The following is a 20,778-nucleotide window of genomic DNA, read 5'->3' as shown; positions in this document are numbered from 1 at the left end:
ATAAAAACTCATGAGTGGTGCAGTGGTACCACTAGTCGTGACCTTGAATTCCTTGATTTGAAAAATAAAGCAATCGGCTAAAAAGTTGATTAGAGAAAGTGTAAACTGCTTATATTCCTCAACTATGATTTTTTTAATGGTCATTTAAATGAATATGGACACTGCCTGTACATTTTTCCTCCATGACATTTATCAAAAATAGAGAAAGTTGGGGTACCATTTGGCAAGTGCTTTAGGAGTCTACACTGAGATTCTCTTATATTTTTAGGGTTGTTTTCTTGACATCATACCAGTCAGATCAAGGCCACTCTCAAGGTTATGGAAGTTATTGGAGCCATAGGTTCTATTTTAGAGGATATTCAATATCCTTCTCAACAGCCAGCAACTTCTGAGTAGTACTATGTCATAGAGTATACTTGGATTATCATGTGCTCAAACAACTTATTGTCAGTCCATGCATTATAATTATTCACAATCTCTAATGGCAAATATTTTTATATAGATTATATCTTTGGTTGTCAGTGTCATAATACATGAGTGAATATTCAACTTTGTGTATATACCTCTCATTTAAAACATGCAGCATTGTAATTCAGGTTTGCTGGGCTTTATTACAGATGCTGCAGTGGGTTCAGAGAGTCAGAGGGCCTTTGAATGAGTCCTGCTCAACAATGTTTACTCTTCCAACCTCACCCGCTAGTCATTGAAATGCTCGCCCCTCTGTCTCTATGGAAACACAATCTACGAGGAGCTGCAGTGAGGGCTCATGATGCTGCACACATGTGTGCGTGCATGCCTGTGTGTTGGATTGTCTCACAATACCTTTTAATTGCAGTCTCTCTACTATTTCATTTCCATGGCAGCTTGACTCCATAGATGAAGCAGGTAATGGAGTTGGGTCAACGGTTACCTGGAGGCAGCCCACAGCACTCCCCATACCTGAGTACAACCTCCCGGCCACACCGCTGAATAATTGAACACAGGCAGGTAAGACCTGCTGCCCTTCCCTTTCTCGCCATCCGTGCATCCATCCTTCCTCCCGCTGTCCACACGCCTCTTGTCTCTCTGGCTCGGTCTGGCTCCCAGAGACAAGAGGACTGAATCTCATTGAGTTTTCATGTATTCACTGAAAGCCCAGGTGGTTCGGATCTGTTAATGAAATTCCCAGTGAAATGTCAGTGTACCAGCAGATGATGATGGATGGTTGCTTTACAACGGAATAAGAAAGGGAATCGACATGGATAAAGGGAGAATTAATCCAACTCTAAGTCCCCTTCCCCCCTCCCAGAAAAAGAAAAACAAACCTGCAAAAAAAATAAGATTCCTGTCGTGTGCAGTTTTTAATCTTATTTGTGACCAGTGCACTGCCTAACATGGTAATAGCTGTCCAAGTGTGAAAGCAGGACACTTTGTAATGGTGATGAGTGAAACCTTGCCTGCCTAATGGCTCTTACCAAGGCAGCCGTTATAGTTTAAATCTTACTGTAAAACAGTAGAGGCAGCTCCCTCCCCCCAGACCTACCAGAATAATGAGAAAAAACGACTGGAATTTATTGTTGTTTGCTGCTTTAAAAAATTCCCCAACAGAAATGAACCTTTTGTTATTAGTAGTTATTGCAGAATTCTTATTTGCACCAAGAAGATGTGGAGTTTTCCATTTGAAATGGTGGAGTTGGTCTGCTGTCACTCAAAGCTAGGGGGATAAAATCCTACAGTTGTTAGCACGCTCCCCTGGGTTTGCCTCGTTATGCCCACAGGATCAGTGGACACATCAAGCTACATGACACTGTTTACATCACAGCTGCTCCCCCGACACTAGCCACTATTTAAAGCAAATGCCAAGTGTGTAAATGTGCATGTGTGGGTGTCTGTGTGCCTGTGTTATCCTTAAATACGTGTGAGAGCATAGTAATGACATTGCATGTGCAAGGTAATGGAGATTTGACTGTCGTTAATAAAAATTAACTCGACAGATAGAACAAATGCAACTGTTCAAAATAACAGTCATTCTTGCAAGTATAATACATAAGCAGTGCAATTTGTTTCAAATTACAGCCCTCTTAAAATGGGTTTTTTATGTTGTAAGGCTAATATTTCTAGGGGAAAAAGCCAGTTGGTATGTAATACTGCTGTAGATGATATCTTGAGTAACATACTAGGATTCATTCTTTTACCCCTACATTCAGCTCCCATTATAATCACCACTACTATGGGAATGTTTCAGCCTTCCAGTTTAGATGTTCTCTTTCTCAATCCACCAGTCTGTGGGTTTGTCTTTCTCAATCCGCCTGTTTGTGCGTCTCTCTTCCACTCTTTCCTCACCCTTGGGTAATTAAGGTGATGAATGCTGGTTAAGCATAAATGCAACATAGCAGCATCAGTTCAGGGTGGCCCAAAAGTTCATAACAAATTTAGACTTATGGCAGAGCGCAGTGGGGGGAGCATTTAGATTATCATGTTGTCTGCCAGTACACAAGGATGGCAATGAAGCAGCAACTCATAATGCTAATGAGAGTGTGAACATGAGATATCAATAAAGTAAACAAAATATCTCTCTGTTTCTCTCTGTTGCTGACTGAACATTTGTACGATAAATAAATGCCCCTAGTGACAATGGGAAATTGTCATGGTTTCACAGTCTTTCAGAGAAGGCACAAAATATATTACATTTAAAGAAATATAGATTTTCATTTTCATTGTTCAACTGTTTTGGCAGTCTGTATTAATTAATATTAATTATCTAAAATGAAAAATAATGTGTAACTATTTATATAGATATCAAAATGTCTTTTCATATAGATTCTTGATATGAAATTATCACTAAATATACAGTTTTAAGTAGAGTCATAAATTGTAAATGGTGCTTGTGTTTTGCATGACGTCTTTTATATCATTGAAGAAGTAGAATGAATGCTCACAGATGGCGCATAATTATGCCAGTGGTCATTACTGACACTGAAAAGGACTTTCATATGCGCCCTTGGCCTGCTCATTAGTGGACCAGACCTGGAAGCCTTTTAAAGCTGCTTTGTCATTGTCTGATGTGAAAACATCTACAACTGGCCTGACTTATTAGCCCTTTGGTTCCCAGATCTTGGCTAGGGCCTTTTTCTGGGTTTTGGCCATGCTTCCTTAGCCTGACCAGCTACCTTAGTGTACATGGATCCCTGTTTCTGCCCAAGGCAACCAGTTTATGTAATCCCGTATACAGTGTCTATAATGTATGTTGCTACGCTGCTAATGGGCGGGATGTCTGAGTGTGACGGCAGCGAGCGCTAACAGGAGTCGACAGCAGCGAGATGCCTGATCTCCTCAGTGGCCAGGAACATTCAGCTCACATTCAGCCTGACAACAGCTGATTAGAGGACTGCCACAGTGACTGACAGCCAGAGAGATAAGGGGAGAGAGAGGGGGTGGGGACAGACTTTGTTTTTTATTATATAACTTATATCCATTTTGAAATGTTCAAGTCATCATTTCGAAGCACTCCAGACCCCTCAAAAAATGTGTTGAAAAGTTTTGTAGCTCCTTTGGTTCTCCAAGTTATTGAAACTGAGCTATGTTGTTGCTGGTCATGTTTTTTACAATGTCACTTTACACTGCTTTACAAGGCAACACTGCAAATGGTGAATATTTGGTTGATGCATTGTATTTAATGCCCAATTTGATTCTTTGTCTGGTTAGAGCATACTGTATCTTTTCTTTCATACTGAGATAGAACTGTTGCCTCATCTTCTGCTCACAGACCTTTTTTCTTGCTGTGGATAAAACAAAACCTCAATAGTGAATAAACTGGGTTCTGTCTGAATTACACACCCTCACAACCCACACACATACACGCACCCCTTCAAATGTGCCATGGCTGAGAAGAAGGCCTTCTCGGTTTTGAAGAGAGTGCCATCTCATTTCCCACAATTCTCTTCAGGGCCCAGTAAAAAGGAATCTCTTAACTGCTAGAGGCATGTGAGACAGAGAAAAACATTGCACTCTACTAATATAGTAGCTGTTTAACCATGATGCTATAGGGACAGACATTTCAGATTTTAGGGTACGCAAGAGAGCTCAGAAGACACCATAAAGGTTCACTGTAAGAAGACTTGCATCTAGTCCCTCCAGAATATTTTTGACGTCTCCTCTTCCTGGCCAAATGATCCTATCACGTTTCTCTCTCTAGGTGCCAATCAAACGTAGTGTATGTTATGGATTATGCTTCCATAGAACATCTGTAAAAATGGAATTCAAATATTATAGGTGTCAGGGCTATTGTTAGAGAGCTGCTCACTCAGACATCACAGTACAATGAAGAAAGAAAGGGTGAGAGAGAAGTTGAGTGTTAGAGGTAAGTACACATGATAGTGTATGTGTGTGTGTGTGTGTGTGAGAGAGAGAGAGAAAGAGAGAGAGAGAGAGGAAAAGGAGACGTGTATAAAGATTAAGAGTGTTCAAAGTGAGAAAAGCACCTCATGTATAGCTAACCTTGTAAATTGAAATAACATCTCACAAATAGCAAAGAGCAAGACTTCAGGTTTAGTCACCTTTTCTTCTAGAACATGTGACCATGCCAACACATTATGAATATCTGTAACCTCTTCTGTACACTTTCTTCTTTTGGCAATGTAGAGTTAATCAAGTTTTTCCTGAGGAACAGCAGCAACTTAAGGACAAATAGGATTTAGATTAGCTGCAAACGACAGGATATAGGTCAAAATAAAGCATATTTGCTAATACGCTTGTCTAGTGTTTCCATTATGTGGTAGAGTTAATGTATAATGGTGTGGGGGAGAAGTTGAGGTGGCAGAGGAAACCTGCTGTTTCCTCTTGGGAGGGCAGAAGGAGGGTGGAAGCTTTGAGCACTGTGTAATGCTAATCTGGTGATTCTTCGCTGTCTATCAAAAAGTGACCTATGGCCTTTTATTAAGGAGCTCAGTACTAACACCAGTACAGGCTGTGTGTGTACTAACTGATCTGTGAGTGTGTGTGTGTGTGTGTGTGTGTGTGTGTGTGTGCGCATTTGCATGCTGTGTGTATCTGTGGGCATGTGTGGGCATATGTGTGTGTGTGTGTGTGTGTGCGCGCATTTGCATGCATATGTGTCTGTGTGTATCTGTGGGCATGTGTGGGCAAATTTGTGTGTGTGTGTGTGTGTGTGTGTGTGTGTGTGTGTGTGTGTGTGTGTGTGTGTTTGTGTGCACGCGCATGCGTGTGCACACTCAAGATGTACAATTTTAGTTCAAGGTGTATGGCCTGTAGGTTTGCTTATACTACTGTACACTTTTTGGCCTGTTAACTGCCAAAACTGTCAAAAGTTTTCAAAATACTAAAATGGTAACACATTTGTTTGTTTGTTTTAAGCAGTGACATAGGTGACACTGAACACAAAACCTGTGTTTTTCAACAAGTAAAAATGTTTAAGGGAGCTGTTTTGAAAATCTTAGTTGGGGAAATCTGTAATATATATGAATTATGAATGTCTTTCACTGGTGATGGGTGCATGCATGGTCCTGTTTTTTAAAAGTAACATGCTAATTTTCAACCAGACGAGCAGATGAATTTCTAATGAGAGAGTTCATCTAACACTGAAGTTAGCACACTGGGGAGCAACTGATTGATTAGGCCACTCACACACTCACACACACACACACACACACACACACACACACACACACACACAAAGAAAAAAAAACATGCACACACTCACACAAACACTGCACACACATACACACATGGAGACAGAAAGTGCAGAACAGCAGGAGGGAAGTAATCAAAGGAAAAAAGAGAATGTAAATGAATCATTTAACAAAAACTGCTGTCTTATTACTGCAGGAATACAATAAGAAATATTTCACTCATTGTTTGTAGTGCTAATATTTTGGGTCAAACCTTTAACCACAATGAGGAAAGACAGACCAGGAATAGGGATAAGGACAAAGGGACATTTATGTTCACGTTTCCCAGGCAGCATACAGAGACACTTTTTGTCTGTGCATCATCAGGTGCTTACAGAAAATTGTAATTTGTATATGCAGTTTGCACAGAGGTAAGTAGATTTGATTGCTTCAGAAGTGCATGTGTTCTAAAAATATATTGCTGACTTTGTTTACACTGTTTTGTCTACACCCAGTGACAAAACCTATTTTCAGTGTTATAGGCTGGGCTGGGACTTAATGCCCTCCTGTTAGTAAATAAATTGAAATAATTTATCCACAGAACTTGCATACTTGAAATGATGTATTAAAATCTAAGAGCTCATATTGTACTAGTCAGCAGATGTTTGTGTACTCCTGGGAAATATCCCAATGGTCTTCAGCTTTTAAACATAAATAAATGCTTATGTCATCAGTATTGCTTTGAAAGAACTATGAAATCTAGCTATAAGACCATCGATTTAGTGAAGGAACAGTTTTCTTTGAGCAAAAGTTGCATAGAGGCTTGTGTTTTTTGTGATTGTTTCTAAAGGAGAAGATGTGGAACACATTTAAACCAATCAGAGACATTCCTTCATGATTAGTTGAAGGGCAGTGGTAACACCATTGTAATATCAGAGCCACATGTTGTTTGATATTTTTTTTGACAGAGCAGCCTATATAATCCTATCGCTAACAAGCCTGCATATATCCATGCATGCATACACATGCACGCTCACACACACACACACACACACACACACACACACACACACACACACACACACACACACACACACACACACACACACACACACACACACACACACACACACCCCTAGCTAACATCTAGGGAGGGATTGTGTGATACTGTGAATTCTAATGGAACATTCATGCACAGCTGTATGAAGCAAACTATGTCAGTTTGTTTAACTTCACACAGATATACGCTGAAATTCATCATGTCACCTGCAGTCTGTAATCAGTCATGGAACGGAACATGATGCAAATATTTCCAAAAAGAAATTTCTTAATAACGCTTCTGATAAAGCAGAATGTATTAGAAATTGAAGGGAGCAAGAGAAAGAAGAAAGAATAAGAAGATGAAGACTGAAAAGAAAAATTTAGACTCTTGTAAGAAAACATTTTGGGTAGTGTATGAGGCAAAGGAAGGATTCCTTTCAGAAGGATGCATGTAGTGCAGTTCCCTTCAGGACAATCAGCTAAAAGCTGTTTCAGATATATCATACCCATCATACTCCCACGGATGTGTGCTCTTCGTTCCAACAGACACAAACTTTTTAGTTCGATGCTCTGATTCCTGTTTAAGCTCATTAAACTTCATACTCTGTCATCTCTCTGCCTTTGTGTTCTGTTTCCTAACAGGTGGTGTGAAAGCCTGTGTCATGTGACTTCATTCACAGAGATTCAAGAGGCTAACAGAATAACTGAATATTGAAATGGGACAGCAAAAGGATTGAAGAGAATATTAAGTAAATTTTACCAATGGACCCCTTTAAGAGTTGACCATATATTTTCATCATTTGTAATTGTAATATGATATTACAATATTATACCACCACAACACAGGTTTTGCTAGTCCTGAATAGTTTAGTGTAAATTGTGCAGATGGTTTAGAACACTTTCTGCTAAATGGTCATTAATATTCAGTAGCTTAACTTCTTCATAACCTCTGTAAACATCTGCACCATGAACTTAGTTTTAAATTGTAGTGATAATCAAAGATCACATGTATCTTAGATAGATTGTTTGCTCTAAGCATCTGTAAAGTATTAGTATGGGACCATCCAAATAAAGAGTAAGCTGAGTTTTAGTTACATGGAGCGCATGTCCTATGTGAAGAATCTAGGTGATTTTCTACCTTCCTGTATCCTGTATCCTATCACTTCAATGCATTTAAATCTATAATGTGCTGTACTATATAATATGAGTTCATATACACTGTGCTGCCAGTGTTTCCTCGCTTAACAACTTGTCAAATTTTATTCATATGATCCCAACTGAACAGGGACCACTAAACCCACACCCGTCCACCCCCATGGAGCCAAATGATATAACCATATTTTTCTGATTCTTAAACCCTGGGTTTAACTCAGTGGACTCCTTCTCGGCTCCAGTCCATTTCCCACGTCATTACAGTGTGATATTCTGTTCATGGCGTCTACAGCTTGGATGTAGAACATGTCTGCTCACTACACACTCAGTTTCTGGTCCAAATAGGGGCCCATCTGTGGTTTTCTGGGGGGACAACGAGCCGTAACAGGGTTTGACTTGGGGTTGAAGCAGCCAGCTTTGACAGGAATAAGATTACACAACCCAGCCGGCCACACTTGTGAGAAGAGCGTTCCTATAAGACGGATGCCGGGGCATTTTGAAAACGAAGCCATTGTTTTTGCTCTCGAGACACCCGTTTCAAATATACTGTGATTACATCCATATGTGACTGCCGCAATAAGGCTCATCGCTTCTGGAGGAAAAAGCATCGCTTCGTTTGACTTCCATTCCATTGTTGCTACACATAAACAGTATATTCCACTGCCATGTAAAATCCCTTTGTGATATTCAACAGATCTCAAGTGAAACAGAAATAACAACCCCCAAACCATCCAGAATACAATAAACATATTACAAAATATGGCTGATAAGCCAGAGGTAATACAGACATCAGTTGTATTCCCTCAAAATCATATTAGCTTTAATGGTGCAGTAATTCAGGTTACTTTTCCGTAATGACCAGGGATCAAACACAGTTCTCATGTGTCAAGAGTGAATATACAACTTCTTACTTGCTATGTGCTGGTCATATTCTGCTTGCAAGTCATAGGACCAGCTAACTGCTTGCAATCTCCAAACCCAGAAAATCTGAGAAATTGGGAGTCTCATGCTACCTGCTTTGGGAAGACTGTGAGCAAGCCACTTCTATGGATTCATTCTCATTGGTTTGCTGTGGTAAATATACCTGATCAAGGGGGAAAAAAACAAGATGATTTAAATTCAGTGTTTTTATTGATGACCATGGCCTGAGGTGGAGTTCTCAAATGCTATTGGAAATACTTTCATTTTATCATCAAACATGAATTAATCTCTACAGGAGACTTACTCTGCATAGGCACTTTATTACAAGAGTCAATACTGCACAAGTTTCACCCTCTTTTTGTTCAGACTGGGGCAACCCAACCCTGTATCTAGGTATCCAGGTCCTTCTACATGAGATGCAAATCTTGCAATAACAGAGACCAACAAAAGACAAAGACAGACCAGTACTGAAAGCTGTGGAAGGATCAGCACAAGCATGCTAGGTAAAAATACTTTTCTGAGTAAGACTACTAAAGCACTTTTGTGAGTCGATCTGGATAAGAGTGTCTGCTAAATGCCACAAATGTAAATGTAAAATGTGCATGCAAAGCCACATAATTCAAAAGGCCCGGCATTATATGTCCCTCAGCCCACTTCAGAAGTTCTTTAATGACTCATTGTCACTTTTAAAGTGGTATAGAGGTCATTGGAGCACATAGCAAAAAAAATAACTCAACATCTCTATCTGGCAACAGCTCCCGCCTTCTGTCTAGTCAGTGAGACAAGGTCAGTGGCTTAAGGACACATACTGCCCCATGCTTCTTACTCCTAAAAATCTGCACAAGTACCTTAATGCAGATGCACTGTTGCTTTATAACAAGGTCTGAAACCGTTTCCCTGCATCCAGCATTAAATGTGCCCACACATATCTATTGCAAGACTTACCTTGATAATGTGATTATATCATAGGATCCTTTGTGATGCCAGATGGCTACAGGGAGTGGATGTGGTCTTCTCTCAGGGGTATGTGAGACAGCTGTTGGAAAGAGGACTTTCATAAGAGAAAAAGAAGTCCTGCTGAAGTTTGCTGGCTCAGTGCGGAAGGTACGACTTAGAGCTAACTGCTGTGTTATCTTTTTCCCATTTAAATGCTAATGAACATTGGGTTGCCGTGGTGAAAGTAGCAGCGGAGGCTGTGAATTTTTTAACGTCTTATCACACGGAAAGGTAGCGGCTCCGCATTGCCGTTGAGGAATGAGCACATGTCCTATCATTAAATTCACCAGAGGCGATCTGCTTGTGTCTGTGTGTCTGTGTGTGTGTGTGTGTGTGTGTGTGTGTGTGTGTGTGTGTGTGTGTGTGTGTGCGTGCGTGTGTGCATATAATCAAATGTTAGCCCATATTTGGGCAGGAAATAAATCACCTTTAAATATTAAAATTTACCAAATTAATTGAATGATTGAAGTAGCCTGCATCTGATAAGGTGCAGGCTATTTGAATGCACAGCCCTTACACAGCCCTGTTAATACTATCCCCTTGGGCAAGCTTTTCTCAGCCCTCCCCTACAATGGCATTAAAACTGAATGTTCAAAACTACCTCTCTTACAGAATACAGTATAGTGACCATCATGTGTCTCACGCCTTTAGAAATTCTCAACTCACTGTCTACAAGTTTAAAGGCGAGCTAGATTTAAGAGACCATAAATCGCATACGAGTCTGCCCACTATTATTAACCTTAGCCCTTGTGCTTGTGGTGAAGCTAACAGTGGTCTTGCCTGTCACACATTGTTACAAATGACCACACAGGTCTGTTACAGTCATTGACTTCACTCTGCATGCCATATGATCTCGGGGAAATTCATCAACTGTAAAGTCATTAACTGTAAAGTCATGCACCACATTCACCATTGCCCTCAAAGTCACTTGACCTTGATTGAAAATTAGTGCCCTTACAGAGTTCATCTTAATGTGGGACTATGGAGCATTTTGTTGGTTGGTAGTACTGCTGTATACCCTAGGGAAATATTTTCTGAATTTGTGTACGTCCATGACTGATACAAATCATTCAGAGGGCTAGGATCCTGATTGTGTTCCTGTGTGCATGTTCTACATATGCAATATCCACTGCCTACAGCTGACAATGTTGAGCCAATCAGTTTAGAAGTTGTATTTTGTGAGCACAGGCAGGTTACCTCCCAAATCAGTACCAACCAATAAAACTGTTGCTGGTCTTTGGCACACCACAAGCTCCCTCTACTCTGTTCTGTCACACTCTTCCTCCAACCTAATTTTGGTGGAACCCACAAAAGACTACAGTCTTTTCCAATGAGCCTTCACTTTCCGACAGTTTAACGGTAGAACTGTCTCCCGGCTAATAAAGATTCCTCCTCTGGATCCATTGCCTTTCCCACCCGCTTAAGCAATCCTTGGACCAGAGTGATCTGAAGAAGTAGGAACCCACTTATGGGGTTGCACTTACTGTCAAATGTAATTTCTTCCAGATTTGGGGGAGGGGCAGAAATCTCTCTCACCTTAAGCCCCATTTGGATTCAATCTAAATTGTACAGCATCTGGCTAGATTGTCATCCAAAAGATAAAGATTGTAAATTGGATTTTGGAGAGTTGGCGGGGGGGGGTGGAACATGATTCACTTATTTTAAAAAGAACTTGTTGAGCAGTCTGCATTTCTGCACTGCCCTTATTATACTTGACCTATCACCAATAAAGATTATACAGGTACATAACAAGATGTCACATATATACAGGGAATGTATGACAAGATGTCACACATAATGTCACATATAGATATACGTCCTACAAAAAGAAATTACATAGATACAGTACAGCTTGAATGTCTGATTTGAAGTCTTCTCATACAGTCAGGTCATCTATAGTTAAGTGAGTGTAAAACAGACACTGACCAGCTCTTAAATGGATCCCTATTCTCCTTTAGCAGAGAGATGGTTGAAAAGTGGTACCAAGATAATGAGATACTTTAGTGAGCTCTGGGTGGTAATTGCCTCGGCTGGCGTGTGAAGATCAAGGCTGCTCTGATTCTGAGTGTCGCCGTCTCCGTGTTTCACACCTGTTGTGTGCGTGTGCCTTGACAGAGTTGGTACACTGCGCACACTGCAGCACAGCAGAGATGTTCTCACTTGCACAGGCACAGTGGGGCAGCTCTGTCTCCAGTTCAGTCTGATCTCATGCGGAGATATTTTTTTGATTGCTCTGATGGCTCATCACTACCAGGGCATTTGAAACACGGGCGAATTGCAAGGCTTTGCTCATGAGGACTTCTGTTGCTTTTCTTTAGCCTCTCTTGCACACACATATACAATGCCATCAGACACTTAGCTGTTGAAAGAAAGGACACCCCTCATCTTATCTATGTCTTGGCTTTTATTCAATTCTCTCTTATCTGAGAGAGAGAGACACACACACATGCACAGACATCCAGCTTCAAAAGGACAGAGATCAGATGTCAAAGTCAAGAATATTCTGATTGACTTACACCTCTTTTGTGGTTAATTTAAAGCAGGATTTTTTATATACATTTTTATTACTTGCTAAAGCATAGTTTAAATAATTGTAAGTTGTGACTATAAGTGCTCACACACGCATGTTAGAACATGATAATGTTTCAATGCCATGAAAAGAAAAACAATGAATGAGAACTTCATTGTTTTTCTTTTGTGGATGGTAAGATTTGTATAGCTAAGAGGAAAGTGCTTTAGCTACATCAGATACAGACAAACTGCACTCAAAAGGAGCTTTAATGGATCAAATGAGCACTGTGATACACACACACCCTCAACTTGGAAAATAAATATTTCTCTCTCTCTCTCTCTGATTAAATGATACTTTACATGAACAAGCAAGCAAGATCTTGCACTAGATCTTTCCCCTGTTCTCTCGTTCTCTCTCTCTCTCTCTCTCTGTGTGTGTGTGTGTGATTTAGTTAATCCAACCCAACAAATGCTTTGCCTGACACCCCTTTGGATAGGCATGAGCTGCTCGCACAAACCTGCCCTGGTAAAGCATCAAGTTGCGCTGTCGGCGTAGACACACACGCGCGCAGTCTACACAACACTTTGACGCTGGGGCTCTGCTTCGCCGATGCGCAAAAACAGCGTGGGGCTTTGAGACCATAATGAAATGAAAATAAAATCAACTTGAAATCTCTGCGAAAAAAAACAAAACAGCGCAGTGTCTACTGAGTTATAACTAAGATGCAACAGAAAACTTCGACTAACGCTGTGCTTCGCATTTACCTGCAAGTAGGAAATAAAACATTTCTCATTCCTCATAAGATTTGGTTCGCCGAACTTACGGAGCATTTTTGGCTGTGCCATCAGTCGAAAATAATTTATGGCAGAATCTACCGAGGCACGTGTCAGATTGTCGTTAAAAATAAAAAATTGTAAAATGGTTTTGCACTGCAAACAGAAATTATCTAAATGTTGAGCTGCCTTGAGGTCTTGTATTGCGCCCCGAATTGTTGGACAAAGTATTTTCCGTAATACTGTTGGCTCCCTTCCATACAAACTGATCAGGCGCTCAAATTAGGCATCATACGCTTCACACAAAATATTCATAGACAGTTTTAATTGTCTCCTGTGATTTGTTATCCTGGAACTTGCCTGTGTGTGACAAATGAATACTGGACATCGTAATTATTGCTGCCTGTTACTAGCCACAGTAGTCTGCTGTTAGGAATTATGCTTTTAAACATAAAGCCGTACTATTCAGAGGGAGAGCAACGCGTGGGCGTCGCCCAAAGCGAGTGCGCGATGAGAAAGACAGATAGCGAGGTTTCCTTGTCACTGAAGACTCGCGTGTCATCGGGCCACGATCGCCGGATTGTGCTGTTGCTGTAGATAAACTCTCTGCGACCGTATCGCAATTATCTCGCGTTTATGTTTTGAATGTGGCTTCTGATTTTACGATCACTAATTGTTTCATTGTGATATTTAAATGGGTGTTACTTTTAAGGTAAGTCTCCGCCCAGGGGGAGTAACGCACTTGGGGACAACCGCGCAGCATCCACCTGCCAACATACTTCCCTAGGCAGTGGACCTCGAGAGAGCTGCGCCTTTCTCTGTTGCAAATGAAACGAACTGCGCTACATCGCGTTTTGTGCATACTTCGTTTAAATCTTTGGATTTCACCCGCAACTGGCAGCGAGAGTAAAAGTGTTTGGGTGTAGGAGAGAGCGACTTTGCGGACGCGTACTGCCTGTGACGGACACCTTACTTTTGACTGGAAAACAGGGTGCGTTCCAAGGGAATATTGATCATTGGATTCTAAATGGTTTTAATATTTGGATAAACTTCAGATAATTTTCAGGTGAATTCCGATGTTATTCAATGCTGTCTGGAACTACGTAGAGCAGAGAATGGAATATCTTATAAATGTTACAGTGGTCTGTTTTAGAATTGTGCTCACTATACGGGGGATATTTTATCATCACATACTTGTTTCTTTAAACAATATACAAGTTATTATTCCAAAAAGGCACCTCCGAACTTAGTGACTAAACGTGCAGATGCTAGACGATGGTGGAGTTTGTCATTTGGATTTTCTATAGGCTGTTTATTTTAAGAAGATCAGTGATTATGCGTTCGCTGCAGCGCATCAGTCGTAGAACATCAAGAATGTGTCGGCTATGGAAGCGTGTTCTACATATCGAAAGCACGCAAAAACTTAATCTCGAGGTATTATACGTGGCCAGCCTTGGTAAACACACTGGCAACAACTACTACAAAATATTGCTAAGCACTCCAAGGACGATCTTACAAGAGGCCACTGAAATTCAGTTACCGTTGCGCATCAATTATGGGTGCGCAAATACAGGTCCCGTGGTGTCTTAGGCTGTATGGGTCAGGGATTTGCGTGTCTGCTGTGGCTCTTGCAACGGCGTAAGAATTTATACCGGGTTGAGCAAAAGATTGAATAAACTTTAGTCCAAAGAAGGTGGATAATTAAAGTTTTCATGAAGTCATTCAGCCTGTTTAATTGTTCCGTCCTTTTTTCTCTATGTAGGGTTGTTCCTGCACTCCCGTGTGCGCTTGGACAGAATGACCATGCAGAGGACGAGGAGTTTGCTGTTAGGGACCTTTCTGGTCTTTCTGTCATCAGACGTTTCAGTCCGATGCAACCCTCCTTCCTCTCTCACGCCTCTATCCGCTCCCCGCGTTTACCTGTCCTTCAAAGGTAAGAAATACCCGTCGCTTACCACAGATCCGCTCAGATTCCTCTATCTTTGGGCGATTTTGATTTATGACTTTCTCATACTGGAAGTTGTTGAGATGGTTTTGGCCTCTGAGTATGCCGCCAGACTCAGTGGTTTCCTGTTCATATCTGTGGTATGATCCCATAGTATAGACTTGCCTTCTGGCAAACGACGAGACGGGTTGAAACACAGGCCTACGTTATTAGCCCTCTTTTCAGGCCCCACTACTACTGAATCTTACTTAACATGGTTCTGTCTGGAAAACGCCGCACACGTGTGCAGGCTATACGTTCCGTAGCACTAACATTATGGTTAGGCTCCATTTCCAAGGCTGGTATTTCTGTGTTTCGAGACTTCCACTCTAATGGTGTTTAGAATTATTTGGGTTGGGGTAAAGTGCTGAGTTTACCTGTCTGTTACAGCTTTCCGAGCTAATAAAAAATGTTCAGGCTGCTGCCCCGACTTTTGCTCATGCTGAAGAACGGCTCATTTAACAGAACTTATTTAATTGTATTTTTAACACGACGTTTGGAGGAGTGGTCAGACGTTTTTTATTTTATTTTATTTTATTTATTTATTTATTTATTTATTTATTTATTTATTTGGTATTTGCGCTTTATGTTGTGACTCTCATAGGCTTCTTCTTATAGACACTTTTTAAGTACAATATAACTTGATTGATCTTAATTTAGATTCATGAAGGCTCCAATATTACTAGATGCTATTAAAGGTTCTGCAGTCCCAGCACAAAGGAAAGCATAAAGGAAATTTCAAATAAAATGAAATCACAGAAATTGTTGATCAGCTGTTAAAACAGGTCAACATGGAGCATTCACTTCAAACGACATTAGAGCTACAAGCCTTTTCTGTTGAATATAGTCTTTTCTAGCTGTGGTAAAAAGCAGATCCTGTATGGAAGTTGTTCTCTCTGTAAGCTTGATGAAATGCATTCAAAATCAAGCAGCTGCCATAACAGGCCACGTGCAACGTTCACTTCAAAAGGCATTAGAGCTGTTAGTCTTTTTTATTGCTTTTCAGTCTGGTAATGGCTAACATTCTTCTATTATTGGCCTTAGGTTGTTTTTCAGGCTTTCTATGTCATATTCCTGCTTATTCAGTTCTGCTTAATTTGTCAGTCAACACAGAAAGTGAAGGTATAGACCATTTAACCAATTTGTGTGCCAAAATACACACAGAAGGACCCACTACTTACATATTCACAAGGGGCAATTCAGCTTGGCTTTGGTGATGATGACTTTCTTGCATAAGATGTCTGGAGATTTTCACTGAATTGTACTGTTACAAAAGGAGGCAGATCTAAATGATTGCTGATATGAGAGAGTCAGAGGGCTTCTTGTAAGGTATGGTTTTTAGTGCTGTCTGGCTTACCAGTCTCACTGAAAGATGTCTGAAAAACATTAAGAAACCATCAGATAAAAGTGTGTGTGTGTGTGTGTGTGTGTGTGTGTGTGTGTGTATATATATATATATATAATATATTATACACACGCACGCACACACACTTTCATCTGTATATAGCGATATTTTCATATATATAGTGATAGAGAGAGAGAGAGGGTCAGACATTTTTTTCTTGGCTGCTATTTTGCATTCATTCATTTATTTTTATGTAAGCAAACACCAATTACAATTATTATTCCAGTTTAGCCAAAAAAGGACCTATCTTCTTTAGTGTTCTTATCTTCTTTAGTGTTCTGAAGTGTTGCGGTCATAGCTGTAGTTAATCTAGACTCTATAACACTTCCTGATCACTCTTTTACACGAGTGTAGGGCAGTTGTGGTGTGTTTGGCTGTAAGTCATTGTTTGCTATGAAGTCCCGAGCAGCTACCAGACCTTGTGTGAAACAATCAACAGACATGTTATTAGTCGTTGCATGAGAATTTTTATTTGATTTAAAGAGTTGAAGCTGAATCAGGGCTTCCATTAAGAAAATAACAGAATAGGACACAAGGGGTTTTTAATTGATTATGTTTAAGATTCCTCAGCTATTAAAGTGTAAAACACACAGACAAACATGCATGTCTCATACTGGCATGCATTCACCTCGATCTTCTGCTCATACGTACGCTATCATGCACCATCATGTGCAAACACACACACACGTTTGTGTGTGTGTGTGTGTGTGTGTGTGTGTGTGTGTGTGTGTGTGTGTGTGTGGAGGGGGAAGCTCTTTGCCAGGCCGAGTCAGTTTTCAGATCCGGGGGAGGACTTGGCTGTTGCTGGTGGTGTCGGCGAGTTAAGAGGGTGGAGATACCGATGTCTTAGTTGGCCCCTTCAACATTCCCATGTGTCTCAGCCAGGGGCACATCCCTGAAAGCCAAGATAAATCCTGTGTGGAGCTCAAGGTCTAGTACTCCTATTAGGGATGATGAGTTATTATGGGGGTCTCTCATGCAGCTCCTGTTCAGTGTGCGCACGTGCCATCACTTGGAGTTTTTAATTTCATGTATGTCCTTGTATAGTTTGTGTTGGTTTATTTTGCTGTCTATTTTCCTTTCCTCTTGTCCCTGCTTCTCTAGGCATTCTCTCTCTCTCTCTCTCTCCCTCTGACTCTCTCTCCCTTTCTGTCTGTCTCTGTCTGTTCTATCACTCTCCACTCCTTTGTCCCACAAACCCTCTTTTCTGCGTCTCTGAAAGTCTGGAGATTTCCATGCTAAAAGGCAGCCCGGAGGACTTTCTTGGAACTGTGAGCTCCGTTCGTCCTTCGGGAGTCCGTGAGCCTCAACGTAAGAGCAAGCTTTTGACACAGCAGTGGATTAATGGACATGTTTCTGCATATCATGTCCCTGTTCTGTGCTTAGGAAAACACCCAAGGCAGATTCAAGAACGTGGTGAAAGGAATGATCCGTGCGTGCGTCTGTGCCTGTGAGAGTGCACGCGTGTGTTTCAAGCAGCGCTTACACACGTTGTTTTAATTAGAATTCCATCATCAAAATCTCGGGGTGGCAGCCGACTTCCAGTTCTTTTCTGAAGCAGGTTCCCGGGGCGGATGGATTCCTGGGGTGGGCAGCGCTGAGATTCTCGCAGACGAGCCCTGCCATAGCCATGGCAGCATGTAGCTTAGCGTCATTAAAGCCTCATTCGCCGCACATGCTTTCATAAGCACTCTTCTGCCTGGATTCTCCAGTTTGAGCTCTTAATGTGCCGAGCAGTCTGAGCCTGCTCAAGTGTTCTGGCTCAGCATGAAGGCCCCTTTTGTTCCTTTAAGGTGTGGGATTGTTGAGGCAGGCGTGGTGCAGGGGTGTGAGAGAAGACTCCGTCATACACGGGCCCGCCAGGAAAGGAGGTGTGGTCACAGACACCACATGTCACACAGCCATGTCCAGACACACAAGAGAGGACCTGAATGTGTGTTTCGACCAGAACACTTTAGGAGTGTTTTTAGTGTTAACATGTGGGTACCGTTGAGCTTTGTGTTCATGTTTCTGTGTGTGTGTGTGTGTGTGTGTGTGTGTGTGTGTGTGTGTGTGTGTGTGTGTGTGTGTGTGTGAGAGAGAGCGTGAGTGATCCCACTGACATATGGTGCAGGCAGATAAGGCCTGATTATAGATTTATAGATTCCTGTCAGAACCAACTTATCATTAGGGCCTGGGGAAATGAAATGCTATGGCTGAAGGGTTATTAGGGACAGATTTAAGACTTGTTAGTCTGTGTCCAACCATGTGAACTTGTATGGTGGCTTTTTGATTTCAAGGCCCATATAATATCAAAAATTATTCTGGGTTTTAATGTGCTGCTTTCTATTGTCAGTGCAGTAAGGCTTGCGGGTCTCTCAGCAGACTGAATGAATGATTTAGTGTCCCACAGCAGTATAGAGCCTTAATAGGCTTAGGTAGCATCCACCACCTGTGGTTTACATCTGTGACTCCATCAGGGCCCTGTGTCTGTCTGTCTGTCTGTCTGTCTGTCTGTGTGTGTGTGTGTGTGTGTGTTTGCGCGCGTGCATTTATGGGTGTGTGTGGGTATGTCTATGCGCATGCATGTGTATTTGAAATTGGTGTCCACAGTTTACATCCGTGACCCCATCAGGTCACTGTGTCTGTGTTTAAATTGGGGGCCACCTATTTATCGGCCCAGACGAGCCCTAATTAAAGCCTGTATGGCAGGAGCTGGGATTCTGACCCCCCCACAACCAGGTCACTGTCAGTGTTAATTGCCCTTGCTGTGTGGGATCCAATTTGTGCACAACGACTCAATTCCAAAATGCTTAGTGTGTCTTCTCCCCCCCTTTTCCTGTGTGGGTTTTTCAGTGAAGCACCTGGAGCCATAATTGGTCCTGGCCTGAGAAAGCCTGAAACATGGAAAATTAGCTATCCAGGCACTCCCTTGCGCAATTAACTGAGACAGAATCAAAACATTATTTAGAAATTTCATCCTCTGCTTCTCCCTCTTCTCAGTGTCTGCTTGGAACACATTGGACAGGAGGTTCAAGGTGGCAGTGGCTGTGTCCTTCACACATTCACCTCTCCAATTATCCTAATTTGTCATATATTAAAATGCTTTTGGGCATAATTCACTTCTCTGTTTGTTCTGAGCAGCCATAGAGACTGAAATGCATACCTGAGGGTGGTGGTTGCTGGTTCTGTCTCTTAAACTAATAGAAGTGTTTTGCTGCATTCCTGCTATCTTCTCTTAATTGGCCTGTTGTAATGGTTATTTTTATGGAAATTGATTTGGCCCTAAGGTTGCGTTTGCTCCTAGTTGAAGGAGGAAGATAAAGAAGAAATAGTTTCAAGGCGTTTTGAGTGCGTTAATGATGATGGAATGGTGGGTTTACCTTGGGAGAGAGGGTGTGTGTTGTGCGTGTATGCGTGCAGGTGTGTGCATATGTGTGTGCATGCATGCATCTTTCTGCAGGCCACCCTATCTCTACCTGTCCCTCTGTCTCAGTTGCTGTCTGGCTCTCCGAAAAAGATCTGTATGATCCTATGGAAGCCTTTTGCTATACCCTCTAGAACCATTTTGCATTTGAACCGCACGTATTTGTCTCCAAGTGACATCGTGATTGCCCATTATTAAGCTCCACTTACAAGCCCAGTTGCATTCTTGCTTTGTAGCTGCAACCACAGAAATGTGACTGAGCGATATTAATAACCATGGGAGTTGGGAGGCATCTCTGCACATTTTTCAGGGGTCGTACCCTGGGCTGCACTCTAATGGAGCTCTTGGCAGCATAATAAACTTAGCCTGCTGACCCTACTAGAGTCTCCCTCCATACGAATCACTTAAGTTGTATGTGAGTGGGGGGCAGGGGTGGATGGGGGAGGAGTCTGATCTGCTCATTTTTCTTATGTTATTCAGTCAGATTTTACTTTAAGGTCCTTATAATCTAACTTGGGATTTTTCATCTTCATGATCAAATTTGCGGTGTGTGTGTGTGTGTGTGTGTGTATGTATGAATTTGTTCTTGTGTTGTGTGTGAGTGTGCGTGTGCGTTCATGCATGTGTGTGCAAGTACAGGCGCATGTGTGTGTGCGTGTCTGCATCAAATCCTTTCATTGTGTTGCATGTTTCAAGGCGGTGGTGCATCTAAGGATCCTGTGTTGCTTTGCTGGATCTGAGCTGTCACCGTGTGAGCGCTCCATAGAGGGAGAGTGAAGGTGACAGCAGCACAGCTAAATATAGAGACCCTACTGTCTCACACCCCCCTTTCCTTTCTCTCTCTTGCTCTCTCCATCTCCCTGTCTGTCTCTGTCTCTTCATTTCTTTTTGCTTTTTTACCATCTCATTCTCTCCGTTTCTGTCTTTCTCAGTGGTCTTCTTGGTTTTCATCATCTTATCCATTAAAGTGCTTTTTGCTCCC

At 41.6% G+C, this 20,778-nt stretch overlaps 1 protein-coding gene across 5 annotated transcripts in view; it reads left to right on the top strand.

Annotated features, from left to right (window-relative positions):
• Nucleotides 1-13,593: 13,593 nt before the first annotated feature.
• The window catches only part of sema3fa (sema domain, immunoglobulin domain (Ig), short basic domain, secreted, (semaphorin) 3Fa), a 35,128-nt gene continuing 27,943 nt past the window's right edge, over nucleotides 13,594-20,778 (top strand). For 2 of the 5 annotated variants that reach the window (XM_035524570.1, XM_035524567.1), the window contains exons 1-2: nucleotides 13,594-14,067; nucleotides 14,764-14,934. In XM_035524570.1, coding sequence (XP_035380463.1) covers nucleotides 14,799-14,934 — 136 coding nt within the window. In that variant the 5' untranslated portion in view covers nucleotides 13,594-14,067; nucleotides 14,764-14,798. Of the gene's footprint in view, nucleotides 14,068-14,763; nucleotides 14,935-20,778 lie in introns of those variants that run through there. The other 3 variants (XM_035524569.1, XM_035524571.1, XM_035524568.1) reach the window with 2 other exon arrangements.

This window comes from Electrophorus electricus, chromosome 3 (genome assembly GCF_013358815.1).
Source record: "Electrophorus electricus isolate fEleEle1 chromosome 3, fEleEle1.pri, whole genome shotgun sequence".
NCBI lineage: Eukaryota > Metazoa > Chordata > Actinopteri > Gymnotiformes > Gymnotidae > Electrophorus > Electrophorus electricus.
Note: the sequence above shows the minus strand (reverse complement) of the source record. Positions and strands in the feature narration are given on the sequence as shown.